We start from the raw sequence: 12,085 nt of genomic DNA, 5'->3' as shown, positions 1-12,085 counted from the left end.
GACAAACATAAAATGCCACTTATCTCATATTACCTGTGAGTAGAAGAAGCATGCAAACATGTTACATGTCGCCATGACAAGTTCGGATTTTTAAACTAGAGAAACCACGCGTTGGTGTTGTTCGAAAACCCATACCAGACATGCTGTACAGTGTACAACAATACTACAAGAGTTGCTGTAGGAGGGGCAGAGGAGTAATTGCCCGTCTAGTACTAGCACGTACTACTAGGCTGCGTGTTTAAGTGAGTGCAACTGCCTGCCTGCGTTGCATCGGAATTAGGTCGTTGAGCCTTCCAATGCAAGAGCGGCTGACATCAAAATATTTTGCTCAGGGAAGCAAAGCATCATCGGTTCCGGTGGCGCATTTAAGACCCTCCAGCCCAAACCGGAAGAACTGGGCGCGCTCCAAGCCAGATCTGAAAATGCTTGGGCCGGCGGTTGTTGCACGGGCTGTGCGTTCGCTATAGGATGGAATTTACCGACACGGGCCGGGCCGAATTCAAATTGTTCTGGGCCCGTCCCAGGCCGGCAAAAGCTCTCACCTGCTCCTCTGCGTTAATAGTACAGAAGAGCACAAGTTTGAGGGGGGGGGGGGGGGGGGGGGGGGGGGGGGGGGGAATGAAAAATCAATAATACGAACCATCCATGCTTCTGATAATACGACACGGGCCAGGCCGAATTCAAATTGTTCTGATAAGATTAGTATTGATCAGTTAATAAACTGTGTGTTTAAGGCCGTCTTTGGATCCTTTAGATCTAATTGTTAGATACGGCTAAAAATAAGTCCAACTAAACATTAGCTAACTGAAATTTAGTTGGCGTTGTTTGGATCCCTGACTAATAGCTACATGAATTGCACCACACTCACAAAAGTGGCCTTGCTTTTTATCTTTTCTCACCTCTCACTCACCCCACTTGGTGTGTCTCTCTCTCAATCCAAAATACTCGTTTCTCCATTTCTCTCACTTGCCCGGTCTCCATGCCCCGATCAATGGGCAGCACTATTCCCCGCGCGGATAGTGGTGCTAGCTCTTCTCGGTAGTAGGATGTCGGGGGAGGCGGATGCATGATGGCACACGGGCGCGAGGATCCGTCAGTGAGCGAGGCGAGGATCCGAAAGCGGTCCTAGGTTTGGTGGTGTGCCAAGTAGAGGAGGCGAGCCATCATGACCTTTGAAGTAGAGGTCCTCCCAGCGCAGACGAATTCGACGACGAGCAAAGCAAGCGGATCAAATCCGACAGCACACTTAGGAGTGACAAGCCAAGGAGGCGGGCCATTGTGACCTTCGCATTAGTGCCACAGCGGGCTTGGCAGCGAAGGCACCACCCCCAGCTTCTCAGCGATGCCATGATGACACCACATCGAGCTCGAATTGTAACAGCAAGGGGAGGGAGGGAGAGGAGAGAGAAAGGGGACATGGTTGGTGGGATAGCAGAAAGTCAGATACGACTTTGTAGCAATCTATAACACCTTTATCCCTTGTAAAGTCTGGTTTAGCTAATGGACTAACAATAAATTAGTACCTTGGCTAAAAGACAGCTCTACATTTAATCCTTCTATTTTGGATCCACAGGGGCTACAAATTAGCTATTACTCCCTCTCTCCTTGAATAAATTGATTTCTAGAGTTATCTTAAGTCAAACTTTTTAAATTTTGACCAAATTTCTAGAAAAAAGATGATAAAAATTATGGTATCAAATTAGTATTATTAGATTTACTGTGAAATATGTTTTCATATGGTCCTCATTTTATGTCATAGATGTTGTTACTATTTTCTATAAATTTAGTCGGATTCTATAAATTGATTTATGTGGGGACATAGGGAGTAATAACTATTAGCCCATAGGATCCAAACAAGCACTAAGAGTACTCAAAATGGTTTTAAAAAAAAAGCAATGCCTGAATGGGAAATAGAAAATTCAAGCACTAAGGCCTGGTTTAGATTGTAAATTTTTGCAATCTGGACACTGTAACACGTTTCGTTTGTATTTGACAAACTTTGTCCGATCATGAACTAACTAGGCTCAAAAGATTCGTCTCGTGATTTACAACCAAACTGTGCAATTAGTTATTTTTTTACCTACATTTAATACTCCATGTATGCATCCAAAAATTGATGTGATGAAGAGAGAGTGAAAAAACTTAGAATTTGGAGGTGATCTAAACAAGGCCTAAGTTTGCGCGTTGCAGTGCTTGAGTTGTTGGCCCATTTTAATTGTTCATGCGCACACATTGCAACATGCCAACATTTGCTGACCGACATGTGTGAGTTAGGCCCTGTTTAGTTTCCTCCCAAAATACTAAATTTTTCAAGATTCTTCGTCACATCGAATCTTTGGACGCATGCATGAAGCATTAAATATAAATAAAAAATAAAACTAATTACACAGTTTAGACGAAATCCACGAGACGAATCTTTTAAGCCTAATTAGACTATGATTGAACACTAATTGTCAAATAACAACGAAAACACTAAATGTCATTTTGCCAAAAATTTCGGCAACAAACTGGCCCTTACTTCTGCTCTCGACGCCGATGCTCGACAACTGTGGGTAGTCTTTTGCCTTGCCTTGGGATTAGTGTAGTGAGTCTGTTGCCTTGCCTTGGAATTAGGGCGTGGAGCCTTCCAATTAATGCGAGGGGTGACATCAAGTTGCTGATTAGACTGCCCACAACGTTGGCAAAAACCGATGCTGAGTTATGAAAGAGAGGGTTCAAGCATCGGCTCATCCCATTGTATTAAGTGATGCTAATGCCTTGTTTAGTTTCTCCGTATAAAGTTTCTGATGTCACATCAGATGTTATATGAGGTGTTGTGTGAGGTATTCGGATACTAATAAAAAAATAAATTACAGAATTCATCTGTAAACTACGAGACGAATTTATTAAGTCTAATTAATCCGTCATTGGCATATGTGTACTGTACCACTTTATTATCAAATTATAGACTAATTAGGCTTAAAAGATTCGTCTCGCAAATTACTCGCAAACTATGTAATTAGTTATTTTTTAAGTCTATATTTAATACTCTATGCAGGTGTTAAATATTTGATATTATAGGATCTAAAGTTTTTTTAGAGAAACTAAACAGGCCTGAGTTAAAAAAAAGCAGGCACCGTGTAAAGTAGATGCACCGATGCTTGATCAAATAAAATATATTTTCACAGCTGTTTGAAGTAGATAACGTACTGACAAAATGGTCCTGCATGTACTTTTGGTACCGATGCTGGTTTTGACGCACGCTGTGTAAGAACCCGTGCTCTCGGCATCGGAGGATGTGGCGTACGGGTATTTTTTTTTAGCCTCGACTACACTACACTATGGGCAGTCTTAGGGGATGTTGGGATCCGAATACTAAAATTTAGGAGATGTGTTGGGAGGATGTTGCATGGAGTATTCGAATACTGATAAAAAAATAAATTACATAATCCGTCAGTACTTCACGAGATAAATTTTTTAAACCTAATTAATCCATCATTAGCACATGTTCACTGTAGCAAAATATTATCAAATCATGAACTAATTAGGCTTAAAAGATTCGTCTCACAAATTAGTCGCAAATTATGTAATTAGTTTTGTAATTAGTCTATATTTAATACTCCATATATATGGTCAAATATCTAATGAGACAACGACTAAAATTTAAAATTTAGGAGACCAAACACCCCTTTAGCTACCTGCCCTTGAGTTTTGCGATGCCCATGGATCCATGGCAAGCAAAACATCATCGATTTCAGTGGCACATTTAAGAACTGTACGATAAGAGCAAGGCTAATAATACAGCCGGCTTGTTGACTGTAAGGTTTCTTGTAGTCTTCTCTCAGCCCACTTATACAGTAATTAGCTCTTTACAGTTAATACATGGCCCACTTGTCTCTCTCACAGATTTTCTTGGTTCTTGTGCCCAAGCCGGCTGTAAGCTTACAGCCCGCTTCTCCTCTCTCTCCTCCCCTCTCTCCTCTACCTTAGCATTTAGTCGACTTACAGCCTGCTATTATACTTGCTGTGGAGAAGAAAGGTGGACGCTGAAGCACAAGAACCAAGAAATTTATGAGAGAAAGGAGTGTGCTATACGTGTATGAAGCTCTGAGAACAGAACGGCGCCATGCACCTGCGCTATGAGTGAACGAAGCTCTTGAAATCGAAGTCAAGTCGATACAATCATGTCGGCCATAATACAAGAGTTCGATTTGAAGACAACTTGGAAACACTTGTGCCGTCGGCCATAGGATGGGCTGCCAGATATATAGGCCGTTTATTGGTTGGTTGTACTGTGAGAGTGTTAGATGGTCTCCGGGAGCCCATAAGGCCATAATGATTGGACCAAACTACTTTGTGGGCTACAAAGCCTAAAAGGTTAACAGGCAAAATATCTACTCCCATGTGCAAAGGAAAAAATTACCCAAAAATGTGCAAAGGGAAAATATTTGTAAATCATTTTTTTCATTATAAAAGGAAGTCGGCAGCTCTCTCTGTAGACTCCGTTCGAGCACATATGACATGATACTCTCTCTTCTACCCACATTCTTTGAAGACCCGTAAAAATTATCTAAAGCATAGAAGAGTTATTTATTTGATTGAACAACATATTATTATTATAAGAAACATCAGCGTTGTTAAGAATTAATCACATCTTCTAAATCAAATTTTAGAGATAATCAAGGTCACCATCAGCAGAATTAGGCTATAAATAAATATTTTTTCATAATGTATAAGTCTAAAATTTAAAAGCGAAATATTTTTTATGCTAACACTTTCTTCATGAAAATAGATAGCTCGTGTTTTATGAATTCTTTTTACGTATATTCACCAACATGACCAACTAGTAGTGAGCTACATGCAATTTTTATTAAAAGTAACCATATCCACAAGGATGTAAAGCAGGAAGATGAGGTTGTAGCAGTAATGGGATCGAAAATTAGAATTATTACCTTCAGTTTGGTTTTAGTAGCAGTAAATTGGGGAGTATGTGTTCTAGCAGGATGTATGGCGGAATAGCCACCGAGACCGAGATGGATTTACTATTTTTCTGTTGAGATGATATCCATATGAGATTTCTATCACTGAATTCTTAGACCTTTTTTCAATCGCTGACATCTTCCTTTTAGTTGGCATACATGCGTGCATGTCCAACAAAAATTTCTGATCAAATGCTTAAATCCTAACTCATGACATAAAGAGGACATATTGAGAAAAATCAACATCAACACCTATAGAGGAGCGATATGTTTCTCTTAGGTGCTTATCTTTTGTTTCCCCTAAGTGCTTATCTTGTCAAATAAGTGATGTAAACCGTCCTTTCTTTCTCATTAGTTTTTCTCCGCATCTGTATGAACAACGGACACGGTGAAGATATTTTCTCTTTTCCTCTAATTATTTGACACTGGTATAATCAATCAAACAACGTGATATCGAAATCAAGCAGATTAAAGCAAGAAGAACATGGGTGATGGGATGAGGAAATAAAAAAGCAAAAAAATTCATATCCCTTTCCATCCATCCATCCACCCTAATTTATCACATTATTTTGTATATAGTACTTAGTTCTCAGTAGCAATTGCGTTATCATGTTGGCATTTTATCTAAATGGGCCTAGCCTAAATTTCTAGAGAAATAAATTAGAATGGGTCGCCTGTAGAAATAGCGGATAACTCTCATAAGTTGGATTAGCATTTTTAGAGACGGCACAATCATAAGCTATGAGGTGTTGCAGCCGTCCACAATCATGTTCGTGAGCAAGTGCCCATTGGAAGTGTTGCGTGGGTTCCTCTCCTTTCTGTGTACCTCGCTCACCAGGGCTGGTGAAAGATTCTAAATGGCTAGAGGGGTGAATATCCTAATTAAAATGCTACAAAATCACTAGAACAAAGTGTTAGACAATAAAATGACGTAAATGTTGTTTTGCTCTAACTCTACAATAATGTTGTGCAAGCCACCTACCGAATGCTAGTTGCTATGATCTCTAGAATAAGTCACACAATCAAACAAGCTATGTCACTACTACAACTAGTGAGAGCTAACAAGATACTAGAAACAACTAATAACTACTATGCTACTCAACTAGCAAGATGATCAACTACTACACAAGATGATATATGTATGTATGAGAAACAAGTGTAGTAGAGAGTGATATGGAACCGAGCAAATGTCCAAATTGAAATCTAATGAGACAATGAGACACAATATTTATGCCGTGGTTCGGTTGTTTGCCGGCAATGTAGTCCACGTTGTGAAGACATACTCACTTGGTGGTTCACGTGCTAATCGGCATCACACGCCTAGCCCTACACAAGGGCGCTGTAAGAACCAACCACAAATGAGGGTACACAAGTCATGCGCAATTTACTAGAGTTCCTTTCGCGGCTCCCATGGGGAATAGCCACAAAAATCCCTCACAATCACCGTTTGATGACATTGGTGTTTTTACCAAGGCACCGGTAAGCGCGCAAGCTTTCCTTTAGACCTCATTGGAGCCCCCTCGTAAGGAAGCCCTCGCAAGAGCCAAGCTCTTGGTTGGGTAACTTTGTGAATAGCCTCGGGCGTTCTCCACATGCAAGTGGGTCTCTGGAATAGCCTCTCTTGGACCGCTCCTCACTGTCTTCACTATCGAGCTTCCGGCCAAACCGCCACAGGCCTCGTTCCCTCCAGTACATGGTGGCAACCACACTAAAAACATGGTTGTTGTGGTCTTGCAAGACTACAAGCCCTCTAGTGTACAACAATGGTGCACGCAAGAACCGAGTGGTAAAGAGGCATGCAAACACTACTACAGAAACGAATTTGCGTTGCGTCACCAAAATAGCCTCCGTGGCGGGCACAATTTTTGCCCGCTGTGGTTAATGCCCATGATTTACCGAGGCGGATCTTTTTTATTTACCATGGCGGACGTTTTTGCCCGCCACGGTAAATCGATTTACCGTGGCGGGCGTCTTAAGATGTCCGCCACGGAAAATACCATATTTTTTGCGGCGGACATCTTAAGACGTCCACCACGGTAAATCGATTTACTGTGGCGGGCATCAAATAAGGCCCGCCACGATAAATTTTTGGCCCAGTTCGGCGCCCAGGCGCAGCCCATACCAGGCTCATATATAAATACCAGAGCTTAGGGTTTCTACACTCGTCCTCACCCTCTCTCTGTCTCCCACCGAGCAGCCCCGCGCCGCACTCCTCCTTCTCCTCGCGATAGCGCCGACGCACTCTCCCTCCCCTCTCCCCCTTCCCTCTCCACCTCTCTCCCGCTCTCGCGGCGGCGGAAGGGGACCACGCCTCCGGCGTGGGGTCGCCCTCCTCGACAGCGGTGGGTCGCGCCCCCGGCTTGCGGCGGCGGCGGGTTGCGCCCCCTGCTCTTGCGCGGCGGCTGGCCGTGCTCCCTTCGCGGGGTGGCGGGCCACGCTCCCTTCACGCGGTGGCAGGCCGTGCTCCCTTCGCGGCGGTGGTGGCAGAGCTTGGAGCTCGAGGTGGCGCAGCGGCTAGGGTTTCAGATCCATCAGACCGGCTCGGTGAAGGTGTTGCTCACTGTCCCTTCTTCCTCTCTCTTGCCCTCTTGATGTTGCTCACTCTTCTTCCTTCTTCAGATCCGGTGAAGGGAGCCGCCGCGAGCCAGATCCGGGAGGTGGAGGCCGGTCACACCCATCTCTGGCGGCGGTGGGACCGTGTCTCTCCCTCGATGCGGGGCCGACTGGATCCGACGCGAGGAGGTGGAGGCGATCGGATCCAGGGACGACTACGACGACGACGCGAAGATCCCGGCGGCGCTAGGGTTTCGGGCTCTGATTGGGCTCGCCGGCGGGCTCGGGAAACGGGCAGCCGTGGGAAGCCTGGATCCGTCGCCGGTGGGCTCGCCAGTGGGCTCGAGAACGGGCTCGCGCGGCGGGCTCCTGGTTTTTTTGTTTTTTTAATGATTAACCGCAGCGGGCATCCTAACGTGCCCGCCGTGGTAAAAGTATATTTACCGCGGCGGGCACGTTACACCGCCCGCCGTGGTAAATCGGTTAACCGCGGCGGGCAAGGCCGCCCGCCGCGGTTAAGCCATGATTTACCGTGGCCTCTAGGCCACGGCGGACGGCTTTGCCCACTGCGGAAAACCAAAAACGCCCGCCTCCAGTAAAGTTTGTGTAGTAGTGAAACCTCATTAAACACTAGGCCTAAACCTAGAGAAAGCGCTAAAGTAATGGTCTAACTAACCTAAGCACTTTGCAAAAACTCATACTCTAATCACTGAGTATATCACTAAGCACTTTGGTGCCTAGAGCAACTAGAGTGAACCTCAACTCACACAATAAGTCTTCATTGAGCTCTACGCCCCTTCTCTTGTCAGTTGGGGTCATATTTATTGCCCCAAATGGGGGACATAGCCATTGGGACTCAACAGGCTTTCTATGCACCGTCGTACTGTCCCATGTGTGATCGTCGGACTAATTCCCTCGGTTCGGTGTCTCACAACGGCTCCTGTGTCAGCACTAACCGTTACCGACTGTTGGGCGTGTCTTTGTAGTGTATGGTCCGACGCCCTATGTCGGACCAGTCCGATGTGCCAATCTCCTCTCTGGAACCTTTCTGCAGACCATCGAACAGGGTTACAATTGGTCTGACGCTTCTGCCTCCTCAATCTGACGCAACTACATTGTGAACAGTGGCGACACTTGGTCCGACGACCTTCTCCACTTTGGTCCAATGCTCGGTTCGACGCTGCTGCTGACACCCTAGCTAGGGTTTGTATTGGCGTATGGTTCGACTCTCCTCAGGGTCCGGTCCGACGCCTTGGTTTGATGCCCCTGAAACCATTTTTTCAACTTGTTTCTTCGCGATCTTGATGTCTGGCTTGGTATCATATTGTGCCTTTGACTCTTGCATATCTTGTAGGTCTTTTACTTCTAAGGTGCTTGCTTGATGTGTTGATCATCCAGATCACACCGTCGCCTATGTCCAAGTCTATTTTTCCACCCTTTGAACTATATCCAAAAAAACTAGAAAAAAAATGTTTGCCCAAATGGTCATGTTGATCCTCAAACAGCAAAATCTAAAATAAATGGCTTATGGGCCTATTTTCCTTACGGTAGAGACGGCCGTTGAAGTGGTATGTCCCTGTAAATGGCTTAAGGTTGGAGTCTCTAAAAATCGATTTTTATAGTAGCGTATATTTTGCAACATTAATTTATACTATGGCCCATTAGTGGTGAAAATAGTGTAATTTTTTATAAGGATCGAAATTTTGCATTACCATTTGTGTAGGACACACGTCCGTCTCCCTAGCATGTGCACGCGTTCGTGAACCGGGAGGCGACAATTCAACTACGCCATGTATAGCTTCCGTAGAAGAGTAGAGTTCTCATGTAATTAATCTCATTGACTAGAGCAGCATCTATCATACAGTTTGATCAAACCAGGACTAATTTTTAACATACAGCTACTGATCATACTCCCACGTCCCACCTCCATGGATCGATGGCCTTCATGTGAAATGGAAAGGCGCCATACAGAACACAAGCAAGCACAACCTCACACAATTCTAACTGCAAGACACTGAAATAAATAAACCAAGAGCAACAACTCATCAACTACCTGGGATCAAGAACATGGTGTGCTGGTCTAATAATGCTGCCCCACACCACTTTATTTATTACTACTATATATATATGTCCTTGATTAGCCTAATTTCCTGACTAACCACGGTTAAAAATTTGTACTTTGTTGCTGCAGCTGTCGTCCCTCTTCTCCTCTGCTCTGAGATCCTATTCCTGCAACCACCAGGTCCGTCACAGCAGCCGGCACGAGCGGGTAGTCTGGTAGGGTGGACGCTGTCATCAGCGCCGGTACTGGTACGAGTACGACGCTGGCGGCGACGGCGACGGCTGGGTAGGAGGAGGAGGAGGAGCGGCAGCGGCGGCGGCGCTGGCGATGTGCGTGCAGACCTCGGCGAAGGCGGTGAGGATGGCGGCGTGGTGGCGCGGCGCGTTGAGCGCGAGGAGGCGGCGGAGCATGCCGTGGAGGCCGTCCCAGTCGCACAGTCCCATCTCCACCACCATCTGAACCATGCTGTCCCGGAAGTCGGCGCGCGGGTCGGACGACTCCTTCTCCACCGCCACGCCCACGCCGTCGGCCTCCGCCGCCACCGTCTTCTCGGCCGCCCTCTTCTTCTTCTTAGCCTGCTTCTTGGCGACCACCGGCGGTGCGCGGGCAGGTGATGATGCCGGCGCGGCCTTGGCCTTGGTTGCCTGCTGCTGCTTGCGGACCGGCGGCAGCGGCAGCTCTTGGTGTTGCTTGGTGGTGCAGGCTCCGTACACGACGCGCGAGGGGTAGCAGTAGTAGTAGTCGGAGGAATAGGCCGACGCGTAGCCGCCGGTGCTGTGCGTGGCGGCCGACGAGGAGGAGAAGGAAGCAGTGGAGGCGGAGGCGCAGGAGTACTGCTCGCCGCCGCTCCGCTTCGTCGTCGAAGCCTTGCCACCACCGCCCATCATCAGCTGGCTGCAGGGCTTGAGGAAGGACGGCAGCCTGAGCAGCCTCGAGCGGCGCGGGCGGCACCCGCACCCGGCGTCGACCACCGGCGCGTACCGGCGCCGCCCCACCGGGAACTGCCTCCCGCCGCCACCGCCGCCGCGCGCTCTGGTTGACGACATCGCCGGCTCGCGTGGTGTGCTCTAGCTGTTTGTGTCGTCTGGTAGTAGTTGCTTGCACGGTGCCCTGGTACGATGGGACTGGGAGCTGGAAGGGGATGATCTCTACAAGTTGAGATGTGGCTGCTGCCTGTCTTGCATTGCATGCAACTATGCAAGTGTGTGGATGGTGATATAAGGAGCAAAGGAGGGGGGATGTGTGGTTTATATATATGTATGTAGTAGATTTCATTTGATTTGACAAGCTATAGGTGGATTAGGAGGGGATGTGGTTAAAAAAGGGATCTCTGGTTGGGTTTAGTTGGGGCATGTGGGGTGAGCTTGGGGGCTCATCATTACTCACCCTGCAAACCTCTCTTGACTTTGACCGTCCTTGCGGTCTAGACTTAACCGTTTCAATTAATCTTTGGTTGTGATTTATCAAAATTTTGGTTGTGTATACTTTCTAGTATGCTTAGGTTTAGCCATATGAAAATGATACTAGTAAACTACCAGAAAATAGAATTTCGTTGGCAGGCTTGCATTTCCTTGAGGGGTGAAATAAAACCACAAAGGAATATATTATATCTTCCTTGACGGTGTTATTAAACCATCACGAAAATGTGTAGTCCTTGAAGATTGATGTGGACTGCCAAGAAAGTTGTTTATTTCCTTGAAGGTTATTAGCCCACGAAAGACTTGATGGCTAAAAACATTTTATCATAGCTTTGGTGAATTTGAACTAAGGATTGAGCCTATTGCTCGAGGGTTTGATGCCAAAGAAATTGAATTTTCTTGTGCTCTATTCTTAGCGGATTTTGCTTGACAGTGGTTTATTTCTGGCCGCTAAGCAAATTTTACGTCCTAAAACTGTAGATTTATATGTCTCAGAAACAGAGACGGAGCCAGCGATTTTGATTAAGGAGGGCAGGACAAAAGAGATTGCATTTTTTTAGTGTGATAAAATATATGTAATTAAATGTTTCAACAACTTTTAAAAAAAATTACATTATTTCTAACCAAAATCATGACGTTTTAACAAAAAACAGGTGAAATTGATATTTTTTGTGCTATAAATACCAATATTTATATAGTTATTTAAATGAATCTACTGTGCTTCGGGGGGGGGGGGGGGGGGGGGGGCACGGCCCCTGCTAGACCCCTGGCTCCGCCTCTGCTCGGAAAGTAGTTTCACAAATATATGCTTTTTCTATGTGCATACAGTAAAATTAGTTACATAAGTATTATCGATTGTGTTTTAAAGACCGTGTTGATGTCAAAAAATTGCTCAAGCAGCAAGTTTACGCATAGGTGTGCTTCTGTTACACGCATGCACGTACGCTGCCAGCACATGGATAAATAGGTCGTCGGGAAAATTTAGTTATTGGTATATCTCCATTCATATTTAGTACTAGTAACAGGGTTCAAAATTTCGGCGAAATTTCGCGAAATTCGGTAATTTCGGTGGTGGCCGAAAGAAAAATCCGAAA

At 45.7% G+C, this 12,085-nt stretch overlaps 1 protein-coding gene across 1 annotated transcript; it reads right to left on the bottom strand.

The window, feature by feature from the left end:
* Positions 1-9,503: 9,503 nt before the first annotated feature.
* On the bottom strand, positions 9,504-10,785 carry LOC136481201 (transcription repressor OFP8-like). Its single transcript, XM_066478558.1, has one exon. The coding sequence runs from the start codon at positions 10,617-10,619 to the stop codon at positions 9,807-9,809; it is 813 nt and encodes a 270-aa protein (XP_066334655.1). The 5' UTR covers positions 10,620-10,785; the 3' UTR covers positions 9,504-9,806.
* Between the last annotated feature and the right edge of the window lie 1,300 nt (positions 10,786-12,085).

The sequence above is a fragment of the Miscanthus floridulus genome, chromosome 9 (genome assembly GCF_019320115.1).
Source record: "Miscanthus floridulus cultivar M001 chromosome 9, ASM1932011v1, whole genome shotgun sequence".
Classification (NCBI taxonomy): Eukaryota; Viridiplantae; Streptophyta; class Magnoliopsida; order Poales; family Poaceae; genus Miscanthus; species Miscanthus floridulus.
Note: the sequence above shows the minus strand (reverse complement) of the source record. Positions and strands in the feature narration are given on the sequence as shown.

Bases quoted from the DNA above. Each gene is read 5' to 3' on its own strand.
- LOC136481201 (XM_066478558.1), bottom strand. From the start codon at position 10,619: ATGTCGTCAACCAGAGCGCGCGGCGGCGGTGGCGGCGGGAGGCAGTTC.